Source organism: Phalaenopsis equestris, unplaced genomic scaffold, assembly GCF_001263595.1.
Source record: "Phalaenopsis equestris unplaced genomic scaffold, ASM126359v1 Scaffold200668, whole genome shotgun sequence".
NCBI lineage: Eukaryota > Viridiplantae > Streptophyta > Magnoliopsida > Asparagales > Orchidaceae > Phalaenopsis > Phalaenopsis equestris.
The window spans coordinates 415,941-430,106 of record NW_018220479.1 but is presented as its reverse complement, the minus strand read 5'-3'; the positions used below and the strand labels follow the sequence as shown (position 1 = coordinate 430,106).

The following is a 14,166-nucleotide window of genomic DNA, read 5'->3' as shown; positions in this document are numbered from 1 at the left end:
TTTCATAATGATATTGAAACTCATAATCATCTACTTTCTTAATGTCTTTATTCTCATACAATTAATAAGAATTGTTTTTTTAATGTAATTTTTTTATTACTCCTCTCAATATTTATCAAGCCCTTCATCATTCTAGAAATATATATCTTACAATATTCATAAAAGATTTCATTTACTTGCTTTGCAATCCACTTCTTACTATTTAGGATTTTGGAGAAATTTTAGAATTTCTAAGAATAAGAGTACTAATATTGAGTTGATTACTGATCACATTCATTGGATGATTAAGATTAAAAGCATGACAAGGAAGTTTAAAAGAAGTATCCATGATTTCATTGGGGTTTTTAATCATTTATGAAGTACTGATTTGACTTAATGTTTTTATTAATCTTACTCCATTTCCAATTTGACTAATAGGAAAATTATCTTTTCTTGATCTTAGCTATTTTTTAATATATCTAATTTTGACTTTTATTCATTTACAGATTGGTTCATATAAGGTTTTATTGCTTGAATCTAGAGTTGGAATGTTATTTTATGTGACTGCTATTGGATGTTTGGGAGATGCTACATTCCCTTCTTCTGATTTTTGGAATGGTTGCTGTTATTTAACTTGGTGATTGAGTGTAGGGCTGTCAAAACGGCTCGTTGTTCGCGAACAGCTCGTGTTCGGTTTGTTGTTCGACGGGGCCGAATACGAACTAATATTTGTTCGTTCGTGTTCGAGACATTTTAGTTTGAAATACTACTAATCAATTATATATATATATATATTTGATGAGTAGTCTTTTTAAAAAAATTAATTGACTACAAGGCTACAAAGATTTGTAATCAATTAAAAGTATTAATGAAGAAATTATAATAAAAAATATTAAATTAGATTCAAATGATGTTTTAAATATTGCGTCAATTCTTAACATCTTATGGCTACGTGATTAGGGCTGTCAAAACAATTCTTTGTTCGTGAACGGCTCGTGTTCAACTCTTTGCTCGTGTTCGGCTCGTTTACAACCCTAATTGAGTGCTGAGATTCATCTCTGTTGAAGCTAATTTTTGATTGATTGGTTGGTTGCTGTGGATTTATTTCATCTTTGAGTGGAGATTGGATTGTGCAGCTTCTTATAACTGGGCTTCACCATCATCTTTCAGTTGGGGAATGATCCTCACCATCATCCGCAGATGCTGCCTTCCAACGGACAATTCTTCTTCGACACTACATGCAAAAATTCCCCTTAACAGCCCTTCGATTTCGCATCATGAATCGTTCTTCAAAAGGAAATATTTCAGGAAGTAGAAACACTAATCTCAAAGTATATCAAACGATCCTGAATGACTTCTTCCTAGCATGCCCCCACGCCCTACTGGCTACTGCCTCTTAACGCTTGCAGTCAAGCCTGTCGAGCTTCCAACGGTCACATCGGTAATTTTACTTTTGTTCCATCCCAACGAAAAGTAATTAATATTTGCGAAATGTAAATATAACAAATCATTGAAATACCACTAGCGCCGACAAAATAACTCATTGTCCGCGAATAGCTCATGGTCGGTTCGTTAAGTTGCTCATATTCGACTCATTCGTTAAGTAAACGAGCCGAACACTAATCAGTTTTTAAAGCTCGAATTATAAACGAGCCGAAGACGAATAACTATTTATGCGCTCGTGTTTGGCTCATTTTAACTCGAAATCAAAAAAATAATTATGTAATAATATCTTATATATACTATTTATATAATAATATATTATATATATTTATATTTAAGTTTAAATTGTAACATTTGTGTAGTAATGTAGTTAGTGTCTTTTTTTGCATATATTTGGTCTAGGTTCGAATTCAACACTTTACATCTATTTTTTTCAATTTAATTTTAACGAGCCAATTTTGAGTCGAACACGAACACGAATATTTACATCGAGTCGAACACAAACATACTGTTCAAGAGCCGATTTCGAACACGAGCTATTTCGAACGAGCCGAACGCGAGCCCAGCCTAAACTCGCTCAAGCTCCGCTCGCTTACACCCCTAAATACCACACAATTTGTGATGCATTTACACATCTCTCGCTTAAATTTCATATTTACACAACTAACACTCTATTCTTTACTATAAAAAATATTGACATATCGATATAACTAAACTCTAAGAATTAATTAAACTGCTGAAATCACCCTGCTCCAGAATTCTAACAAGACACAGAAGGGGCCTTTACATACATACCACTTAATTCTTATATATTTACACGTGTAACGCCTAATTTTATTTTTTACATTTATACTAATAAAATTTTTCATATCACATTAAAAATAATTTCATATTAATTTTTAAAATATGAAATACACCTTTACATGCATAAGTAACTCGTAATATGACATGTATGTAAAAATTAAAATTTAGGTGTTAAATATGCAAATTAGGAGTGTAAGTGATCACACATGAGCCAAACTAACTCATGAATTGAGCTAACAAGCCTAGCTCAAGCTTGCCCGAATCAACTGGTTAGCTCATGAGCCGGGTCTTTTAAAAATAAATTAATATAAATATATTCAAAATAGATTAAATTTAAAAAAATTTTCTCGAAAATATTAAATATATTTTAAAAAATAAAATTATATATTTTAAATTAAATAATTTCTTATTATTTCTCTCATAATTACTCATTATATTTGTCACTTTATTATAAAAATATATCAAATTAATTTTTTCCTCATTTTAATAATAAATAAGACTCGAACTCTTAGGCATAAGCTCGCCTCTCAAAAGAGCCATTACGGGTGGTGGCTAGCCCAGGACTTAAATACTGTTTTTTCGGCTCTATACCTAGCCGATGTGGGACTATTGGTTCGTGACATTCTCCTCCACCCAATCCCTCTTCCCGGATCGGCTCCACCGAAGGTCCCACTGGACCATGGAGAGTCTACACACCTGACAGGCAGTAATCTGCTCTGATACCACTTGTCACCTCCCAAAAGAGCCCTTAGGGTGGTGGGCAGTCCAGGACTTAAATACTACTTTTCGGCCCTACACCTAGCCGGTGTGGGATTATTTGTCTGTGACATCAAGCTCAAAATGTAAATACAAAGAAATTATATGATTTGTATGTAAAATCTTCCAAAAAAAATTATATATAAAAAAATGCAGCAAAGAAATAAATAGCTCAAGTATCCTGTGAGCTTCACAACGGCTACTTTAGAGTTCCATAACTTAAATATTGAAAGAAAATAAACCGACAAACTTATCAGCTTTTATCATAAAATTTATAGAAACCTTGCGCAGATCCGCAAAACCAAAATCATATTATTAGAACTAAAACATTTTAATGAATCAATATTTTCCTTAGAATTTTAAACCCGTTAAGGAAATAAATAAATAAATCATTTCCATCTCGAGAAATATTTGCGTACGTCTAACGTACGTCGAGTTGCGTACGTCGGTAGGTTATAGAGAGGGTATTGGGGGATTATATCCGCGTTATACCCCCTGTAACCTCCGTGTAACATACCTGTAACATAACTGTAATTAGTAAGTTTCGCGCATCTGTTTTCATATATTTGTAAGTTACAGATGGGTTACAGAGACGTTATAGAGATATAATAAGGATATAATATTCACATAACCTCCTTGTAACCTATCGATATATGTAGCTTTGAGTATGTTAGACATACACAAATATTTCTCACTCTCTTAAAAGCCCTCTTACTAAATAACTGAAGAAAACGCCCCTCCTTTTAATCACCAAAATCTTTCCTTCCCAAACACCAAATCCCCATTTTCAAGCACAAAAGCAGCCATGACCAAGCTTCGTCTCCATCTCCGGCAACAATCCGTCCTCCTCCTCCTCCTCTCTCTCGCTTTCGCAGCGGCCGTCGATCGCCGGATCTCGAACCACGACGGCGTGGCTGCCGTTGGAGATCTGTGGTGCGTGGCGAAGAACAACGCGGAGGACGCCGCGCTGCAATCGGCGCTGGATTGGGCCTGCGGGCCGGGTTTGTCGGATTGCCGGCCGATTCAGGACGGTGGAATCTGCTTCGAACCGGACGATTTGCAGTCCCATGCTTCATATGCCTTCAATGATTATTTTCGCCGGCATGGATCTTCGCCGTCTGCTTGTGATTTCTCCGGTGTCGCTGCTATCACCGGACTGAACCCTAGTGAGTGATTTTCAATTTTTTTTTTCTTTTTGAATTTTTCCAATATTTGTTAGGGTAGTTTAGTAACTTTTTTATTTTATTATTATAATTTGCTTTTTTTGTTTCATTTTAAAATTTTTGTGGGGCCAGGTCTTGGAGACTGCAAATTCCCTGCCAGGTCAGCAAACTCTTCTTTATTTCAATTAATTTTTGGAAATTATAATTTGGACAATAGAGTTAGTGTGCTAATTTAGCTCGAAGATTGATTCGAATTTTGGCTCGGATTTAGATTGAATTGAAATAAACAAGTCAAGCTTAGCCAAAATTTTGCATCGAAATTTTTTCAAGCCGATTTCAAGCTAATCCCAGCTTGGCTTGAAATCGAATGATTAATAACTCTAGTGATGTTACAGCTGTGAATTTATTGATTTTAGCTCACAAATTTTTAATTACTTGAACATTGATTCGAATTTCGGCTCTGAATTGAAATAAATGAGCCAAACTCCGAGCTAGAATTTTGAATCGAATTATTTTCGAGCTAATTTTTATCTCACCCCAACTCAGCTTGAAATCGAATGGTTTACACCCCTACTTGGAGTTGATTGTAAGATTTGCTAATTCAATGCTATGTCATTTATTTTCTAATTCATGAAAATTCATCAATGATTGTTGTATTTGTAAATTTAATGTATCCTTTATTCTATATAATGAAATTTAATCTAGTGAAGAACTATAATGTATGTGGTAATATATTAAGTCTGCAAAAGAATTATAGTACATCACAATTTCGCCCAATCAAACAGTATTATAATAAATACTCATTTTATTTTAAGAGATTTACATATGTCTAATATCTAAATTTTAGTATTTATTCATCTTTATTACTCAATTGCATTAAAACAAAAACCTAATTTTTAAGCTGATAAACAGAAATTTAATATCTGTGAAGCTGCTTGTTTGTGTTTCAGCTCATATGCAAGCAATGGAAGTTTTAGCGGGTCATCGGCTGGATTCGGTCCAATGAGCGCCGACATAAGTTCCGGCGTCAGTCGGTGCCGCACACTCTTTGTGTTTGTTCTCGCCACTTTCTTCATCGCACTTTGTGTCTTCCGATGACATAACCCGAGTTTTATTAGGCATTTTGTATTTGGGCTGAGACATTCATTTTTGGGAGAGGATTAATGTATATTTTGATGGGGATGATTTTGAGAGGGGATGCAAATCAAATATTGTAAGTGAAACTTTTGTTCAATCTTGAAGCCTTCACTTTATACTGTGGCTCAATTTTTATGTGCTCTCTTTAGGGTTTTTTGTGTTGTTGTTGTGGATGGCACTTATAAGATTATAATTTTTCTTACATTTTTTCATTGGTAGTTAGTTTTAGAAATTTTTACAAGGGCATCATTATAGAAGGTCTTAGTATGGTATGTTCTCACGTAAATCTTGAAAGCCATGGTGAGACACCAATAAACAAGGAAGACATGCACAAACTAAATCCTTGAAGCGGTGAAAAAATAATTCTCCATAGGGATGCAAATGAGCGGAGCGCTTTTCAAGCTATTTGTGGCTCCGCACTAGTAAAATTTGTTCATTACCATGATGAGTGGCAGCTCATACTCGCAAATCAAATCGAAACATATGAAATTTCAGACTGCCTCTGTGTTGGTTCGAGCGTGTGGTTTTTCTTCGATCCATTTTGAAAAATAGTTAGCGTCTACCAAGACGAACTTCCTCTAGCCTTTCGATGGAGGAAAATGCCCTAGAATGTCTAGTCGCCACATGCCGAATGACCAAGGACTGACTAAAAGTTGTAGCTTCCGAGCTGGATGATGATGTGAAGGGGCATTTTTTTGACACTATTCACACTTTAAAAATTTCACTGCATCTTTCAAGAGCGATGGTTAGAAGTGCCCTTGCCATTGCGGTAGGTGAGATTTTTTCCCTCGAAGTGGCTGCCACATTCTCTAGAATGTACCTCTCAGAGCACATCCTGGACCTCATCATCTCTCGAGCATCTTAGGTTTACCAAAATAACCGACCTCTTGAAGAACCTTCTGTCGATTAACAGGTATATGGAGACTTTAATTTTAAAGCTCCGAGGATCCTTGATGTTTTCATCCATCTCCCCAGTCTCCAGAAACCAGACATATGGATCCATCTAACTCTTGGTCTTGTCGATCGCTACCTCCATGGTCTCTAGTTCATCGATCGTTGGCTTGGTAGGTTTTTTAGATATTCGTTTTAGACAAATGCATTTGAAGAGGATGCTTGAGACTTGATTGTTCTCCCGGTCGACTTGATTGTTCTCCCGGTCGACTTGCTCGATGTGTAAGCTCTTGAATCTTTTGATTTCCTTCTTTTTCTTTGTGAGGGATCTGGTCATTAGCTCATTTATATGTTCAAATTTCTCAATAAATTGATTCACGATTTGCAAGGAGTTTGACCTCACTAGGATATCTTGAGCACCTATCTCATAAGCTGGGCAGAGTCCGACGATGGACACTTCGTACTTAGCCTGGTTGTTGGTGACGTCAAACTCTACCGAGATTGATTGATAGAGATGTTCTTCAACCAGGTTGCTCAAAGCCATGCCCAGCCTTGTTGTTTCCTGCTTTGAGGCCCCATTAATGTATAGCGTCCAGGTCCTATCTTCAGTGGCAATTCCTTCATCTCGCTTCTCCATCGAGGAAAAGTCAGCCACAAAGTCTGTGATTGCTAGGCTTTGACTGTTGTCCGAGGAACGTAGATGATGTTAAATTCACTGAGCTCTACCACCCACTTTAACAGTCGATTGAGGGCTCAGCTATGTGAGCATAGATTTCATTGGATGGTCTATGATGACCCAGATTAGATGCATCTGGAAATACGGTCGAAACCTAAGAGCGAAAATAATCAAAGCGAAGATAGTTTTTCCATAATTGGGTATCGGGTTTCAACGCCATGAATTACTCAAATCATGTAGTATACTGGGTATTATTTTACCGCTTCCTCTCGAACCAGAGCTGAGCTTTCAGCCTCTTGTTCAAATCTGAGGTATAACAATAGTTCTTCCACCAATTTTGGGCTCTGGAGTAGTGGTGGGGATGTTAAGGAATCTTTCGATGCTAAAAAATCTTTCAAATCCATGAACACCTCCTAACATTCAGTTGTCCATTCAAAGCGCTAATTTTTCCTTAGTGCCTTAAAGAATGTCGTACACTTGTCACCTGACTTTGAGATGAAATAACTGAGGCCGACAATCCGACTGGTCAGTCTCTAAATTTCCTTATTACTCTGTTGGGGCAGCATTTCTAAAATCGCATGTACTTTCTTCAGATTGGCTTTCAATCCTTCGGTCGTTGATAGGAAGCCGAGAAACTTTCCAGTCGACTCCCCAAAGGTGCATTTGGATATACTGAATTTTTTTAGTATTCCAAAGGGCTCTCTTAGATTTTTAATATATTGTTTTGCTGACTTACTTTTAATTCGAACATTGTTGACATAAACCTCAATGATCTTTCCATTTTGATTAGAAATAATTACATTCATGAGGCGCTCATAGGTTGCCCTAGTGTTCTTAAGCCCGAAGGACATTAATTTAAAATAAAATATGCCTAGTGCACTAATAAATGTCCCTTTTTTTGCGTTGGAAGGATGCATCTTTATCTGGTGATAACGAAGTAGGTGTCGAGGAAACTAATTACCGAGAGTATCTGACTATTGCGTCCACCAAGGCGTCATTCTTTGGTAAGGGTAGGTGTCTTTCGGGCAAGGATGTTAAGGTTTGTGAAGTCAGCGCACATCCGCCAATTGTTGTTGGCTTTCTTGACCAACATGACGTTTGAGAGCCAAATTGGATACTGAGCTTCATGGATGTAGCTAGCATCTAGCAGCTTCTACACTTTCGTTGCTATTTGTTTAGCCAAAGTTCTAGCTATCAATCGAATATTCTATTCAATTGGACGAAAGTAGGGGCTGACGTTCAGTCGGTGGCACGTTTCAACCATTGAAACACCTGACATTTTTTTTTGTGCTCCAAGAAAACACCTCTCGATGCTCCCGGATTGTCTGTATCTGCTAGTTCCTGAACTCCTCATCAAAATGTTCATTGATTAGTAAGATCTTACCGGGATTTTCATCAGATACAGGCACTTAGAGGATAGCCTCATTAGTCTCGAGACCCCCTCCCTCTGGTTTTAGATTTCGAGCGATTCATGGTCAACGTTCAAAATCGTTCGCAAATAATAGCTTCTAGATTGCTCCAAGTTCTTGACCGTAATCAACCCCTCGTCGCCCGGAAACTTAATGACCACATGGTAAGTAGAAATCACCACCCGGTAGTTGTTTAGAAGTGGTTGTCCGAAAATAGTGATGTGGGTCGGCGGAGATTCCACCATGAGAAAATCCTCTGTGTTTTTGTATTATTTCCCTGGTTTCTCCAAGTGATGGCTAGGGCAATGAGGCCCAACGCCACCTTCCTTTCCATGGAGAATCCAAACAACAGACCGGTTGGTGCTATTAACCGATTGGTCTTTAGGCTTATCTTATCAAACGTCGTTTTCAATAGGATATTCATTGAACTCCCAATATCAATAAGAATACTACACACTTGTAGTTGTTGATTATTGTTGTGATGACGATCACCTCATTAAAGGGGTTTCACTTCGGTGAGAGATCTGCATCTGTAAAGATATATGGTAAATTGTTATGTGTATACGAAACAATAGTGCATGCCTCTCTCAAAAGCTATCTTTTCAAGCAAGAGGGTTAGGGCCCTCCCCCGAATATATCCGGGATTATTCTTGTTATGTGGACCTCATTTGTCATGATAGGCCTATTTGAGGGCTCTTTTGCTAGAGCTTTGCTTTGTCGCTACGTATGCACGATGACTGCGATAAATTACTTGAGCTTCCTGACGTGGATGAGCTTCTCAATAAGATTTATGAGGTGAAAACATTCCTCCATTTTATGACCTTGGTATGATGGTACTAGCAATTTATCTTTAGATCTCATAAGGTTGGGGCCACCTTTAGTGGTAGGGCCAGTTTGAAGTAGTCTTTATTTTGGATGGTTTGGACTATTTCGGCCATTGACACACTGAGGGGTGTCAAACTGTGAATTTTTCAAAACATGTGATTGCTCGTAATATTGGGTCGATCGTTGACCAGAGTGCCACTTTTGGTCATGTTGCTTTTAGCCATTTCTCCATGATTTTTCTTGTTGTGGTGATCGATGGAGGATTAATTGTCCTTCACCTTCCATGGTTGGCTAAATTCTATCTGCTTCTTTGAGGAATGGTTGGGCAACTCTAACTTACCCTTTGGGGAGTCCTAGAGGTCTTCTTCGGTGAGTATGTGCTCGTTCTCCATCTCCAGCACCTTTGCAAAAGTAGTAGATTTAAATAACGTTAGATCAAAATGAATCGTTTACTTAGGACTCCTCGTTTTAGAGTTGTTCCAGCTATATCATGCTTCAAGTCTTTAACTTCAAACATCTCATTCTGGAACTTTGTGATGTATGCCTGTAGACTCTTGTTTTCTCCTTGCTTGAGGTCGAGCAGGGTGTCTGAGTCTTTCCTTGGCTTCTGTACGTTTCAGAAGTGCAAAACAAATAGTCTTTTAAATCCATTATACCTTGGAACAGTTTCAATCGGAAGACCATCGAATCACTAAAGGGCGTACTCATTCAGGGTGGTTAGGAAAAGGTGATACATTATGGGTTCATTGATCTAAAGCAGACCAACCGATGATCGAACGACGCTACATGGTCGATCGGGTCGGTCCTCCCTTTGTAAGAATCCAGGCAAGGGATCCTTAGCATGGGTGGGGGTACCACCTCTTTAATTTCTTTAATAAAAGCCCCTCCAGCGTGCAACTGGACAATCACTCATATTCGCTCTTCCTGTGGCCTGTTCACCTGTGCTGGCGCGGCTATGTTAGTTTTCCCGGAGTCGCCTTGTCCCTCTGTTCGTTGGTTGTTGACCTGGTTGTTTGGAATAGATGGGTTCCATGGCGGGGCTCTTTGGGGGGTGAATCCTATGAGGATCCACTTCTAGATGAGGCATCTGGTCCTTGCTTTTGGTGATTGTTGTTTGGAGAACCTCGAATTGCTCTATCATGAGGAGTATTTGGTTTTGTAGGCCCTGGACCTGAATGGACGCCTGGTTGGGTAGCATCTTTACTACGTTCCATGCATGCTATCTCTCTTTAGGATGTTTCTCTTTCATAGTATTTTCTACTTCTTGTATGTGGCTTGATCCACACTCACTGCACCATATTTGAGAATGTCGAATCCTAAATTGACCCTTGCGAACATACACCGAAAGTTAGAACTGGTCAAAGGAGGAAGGAAGGAGAGAGTAGAATAAGTTCAGAAGTCCTTGTAAGAAGACCCGATAATCGTCCTTTATTTTTCTTTTTGCCTCCAATTTATAGATGAGTGTTTTGTACAATTATAGAAAGGAGTAAGCACTTATGGAAATAACTCTTAATACAATCGATGTTTGAATTAATGATTTGGATTTCCTACCATATCAGTATTACAATTCAATTTATAACATGAGGGTAAGTGGTTGGTCGACTTGCTTATATTCGGTCGATTGAGGCAATCGACTAAGTGGAGACTGCACCATTGGTTGGTCGGCCAAGACACCTGATTGAGTGCCGATCTCCTTAGCTGCGACAAAAGTGGGCTGACCGATTGACCACGATCAAGGGTTTTCGCCTGCTAGGGTCGTGACTTTAACTCAAATATTTTTAATCACTTAAAAATTAATTCAATTTTTGGCTCAGATCGAGATCGGATCTAAATAAAGGAGCCGAGTTATGAGCAAAAATTTTGGATCGAATTTTTTTCGAGCTTATTTTGAGCCGACTCTAGCTCGGCTCAAAATCAGATAGTTAACAACCTACCATCTGCGCTCTGGTTGGTTGAGACAGTAGGCGTGGTCAACCGTTCGGTCGATTCTTGATTTTTTGGTGGGTTGTAGGACGATAGGACGCCCCGATCATCTAATTGTCGTCTGTGTCGTTCAATTGCTTTGAGATCCATGCCGACAACTTTAGTGTATACAACTCGAATGACCTTTGCTCAGTCGATCTGACTCCTACTCCAAGGAAATCGGGGCTGGTCAACGAGATCCTTTAGTTTTCTGCTAACATGGTCCTCACTCCTTTTGACGAACTATCATTGACCATACTTTTGTCTTCTAATTTGTTGAATTTCATCGAGATTCATGTAAATACATTTCTCATACATATCCGATCTTTTTCCAATTTTATGATAATAAATTATTTTTACCTTTACAAAAACATGTCTCTAAGAGAACAAATATTCATTACATTTCTAAAACATGCCTATTTTAAATACACATAACCAAACGATCTCTAAATCAATTGCCTCTCCAAGTCCACAAAACAATTACCATTCGCGCTCGCCCATCTCCTCGGCCCATTTTCCATTCTCGAAACCTCTGCCGGCTCAGAACCGCCCTCCTCTGCAGCCCTACCACCGCCACCATGACCAAATCTCTGCGGCATCAGCGGCGCAGGCAACAACCCTCCCAACTCAGACATACTCGCCGGCCTAGCTCTCGTCCGACAAACGGGACAAGTGGCATGAGAATGTAACCACATATCAATACACTCGGCATGAAACACATGCTTGCAATGAGGCAAAAACCTCATCTTCTCCCCTTCCTGCACCACACTCAAGCAAACAGCACATTCCTCCGTGCCTTCATTTGTTGCAGAGCTAACATGGTAAATAAACGTGGGCAAGGCCGCAATAGCAGCAGCATCGAGGCCTCCGGCATCGGCAGCGGCAAGAGGGGTAGGCCGACTAGTAGTGCTTTCCATTGTAATGAAGACATGACTTTGCCGGCGGTATCTGATATAGAGGTGGAAGGTGATGAGTATGAAGACTAAGACGACGGTTATTGTGGCGATGAGCTCCATGTGGCTGCCGGAGTTTCCTTTGTATGCGAATGGCCATTGCTGGCCTTGATTGCCGTTTTGTGGGGAGTAGGAAGACATAAATTAGTGAGTTTCTTTTTTCTTTTTTCTTTTTTCTTTTTTTTTAATATGGAGTGAGTATTTATAGGGGTTCAGATGTGAAGTAGAGGATACGGGATGGCAGAGAAGGGAGTACAGGATACGGCTTATGCCGTGGATGCACACCATGTATTCTTGTTGGTAAAATTTGGAAAAAAGTATTAAATGCATTTGGTGGGGTGTTACATGTCATGTGGGCCTCATCGATTTTAACACTACCCAATGCCAATATATTGTGGTGAGACTCATTTGCACGTGACGCCCCATCATTAGACTGCATCCGGAGTCCGAATGTAATATTTTCTCAAAAATTTGATAGTTCGCGAAAGGATACTGTTTTCTAATATTAGCTTTCTAACCATTTACCTTTTTCATAAAACTTGTTTAATTAAAGCTTTGTAACTTCATATAAGTACTGAACATCAAACGTCATCTGAGGTGATTAAAATCTCAATGGTAGCAGTATGTTAGGTTTTTAAAAGTTGATAAATAACAAGGATCAATTCAAAATCAATGAATATTAGTGGCTCGAACTGTTTTATTGTCATATTGAGATCCATTAATAGCTATAAACTAGTGAGATTTCTTCATTTTATAGCAAGCGCTAGGTCTTGTTTTTGTAGTTCTACTTGTATTAAATAAATATAAACTTTTTAAGCGGAATTAATTGCACCTAGGGGCTAGGGCTGTAAACAAACCGAACACGAGCGAGCCCAGGCACAGCTCGTGCTTGGCTCGTTTATATTTCGAGCTCAAAAAGTGTGTTTGTGTTCGGCTCGTTTGCTTAGCGAGCCAAACACGAGCCGTTAACAAACAAAGAGTCATTTTGACAACGCTAATCACGTAGACATCAGATGTTAAGAATTGGGGTAAATCAATATTCTTAATTGGTTATAAATCTTTGTAGCCTTTTATTTAATTAATTCTTTTTAAAATACTACTCATCACTATATATATATATATATATATATAATTGATTAGAAGTATTTCGAGCCAAAAAGAGTCAAACACGAACAAACAAATACTTGTTTGTGCTGTTAAAATGACTCGTTGTTCGTAAACAGCTCGTGTTCGACACATTAAGAAGCTCGTGTTCGACTTGTTCACTAAGTTAACGTGTTGAACACGACCTTCTTAAGTAGGCGAACACGAGTTGTTCGCGAACAACGAGTCATTTTGACAGTCCTAATTGCACCGTGGTACAAATCTATACATAAGATGTCAGAAAAGGAGTCTAACACATCAAATCAATTTCAATAATTTTTTTCTGCCTATTTAGTGAAATCCTCGAGACTCCCTCTCCCTCCCTCTCCCTCCCTCTCTCTCTCTCTTGCATCCATTCTTATTAATAAGCTTTTGGCATCACGCATAGATAAATTAAAATATAATATCCTTTAAGTTACAGTAAGCAAAAAATGATGCTTAAGACTAGAAATTAAAAGAACAATTGAATGGCGATGAATGTGAAATTTAGGGCCCGTTTGGGGCAGCTTATTTGGTGCGGTGGCGTTTTGAAAATGCACCTGACCTGTTTGGGTAAACCGCGTTTTGACAGCTTATGCGTTTTCAAAACGCAGAAAACAACATTTTCACACCACACCTATCTAGATGCGATGACAGCTTATTGACAGCGGTCTGGCTTTTCCAAAAAAATAAAAATTTGTAATAGCCACCGCACTTGGCTAATCAGCAGATTATTCAATAAGCTGCAGCTGTCCCAAACGGACCCTAAAGTCGCAACGAAGGACAAAATTTTTGTTAGCAAAAAATAAGCCAGATTGAAGAGTGGTTAGTAAGGGTGCTTCAAGAAATCATGTAGCATGGTCAAAAAACCATTATATATGTGATAATTTCATAGGGTGGATCTTCAAAATCTGTTATCTATAAACAACCAACAAGTTTAACAGCATAGCCTTCACTTGTATAATTGATGAGACTTATATTTCTAAATGTAGTGGTGAGACTCCCCATTGTTGATAGTTTCATAAGGATTAATGATAGCCATCAAA

At 38.4% G+C, this 14,166-nt stretch overlaps 2 protein-coding genes across 2 annotated transcripts; one reads left to right on the top strand and one right to left on the bottom strand.

The window, feature by feature from the left end:
- Positions 1–3,738: 3,738 nt before the first annotated feature.
- LOC110035906 (PLASMODESMATA CALLOSE-BINDING PROTEIN 5-like) lies at positions 3,739–5,401 on the top strand (the record flags this gene model as incomplete). Its single annotated transcript, XM_020740237.1, is given in 3 exon segments — positions 3,739–4,148; positions 4,278–4,305; positions 5,096–5,401. Coding segments are annotated over 3 exon segments (537 nt in total). The 3' UTR covers positions 5,244–5,401.
- Positions 5,402–11,491: 6,090 nt separating this feature from the next.
- On the bottom strand, positions 11,492–12,139 carry LOC110035903 (RING-H2 finger protein ATL66-like). The gene has a single exon (XM_020740234.1). The coding sequence runs from the start codon at positions 12,137–12,139 to the stop codon at positions 11,492–11,494; it is 648 nt and encodes a 215-aa protein (XP_020595893.1).
- Positions 12,140–14,166: the final 2,027 nt, after the last annotated feature.

What these genes read in the sequence shown, in the direction of transcription:
- LOC110035903 (XM_020740234.1), bottom strand. Translation starts at nt 12,139, where the DNA reads ATGTCTTCCTACTCCCCACAAAACGGCAATCAAGGCCAGCAATGGCCA.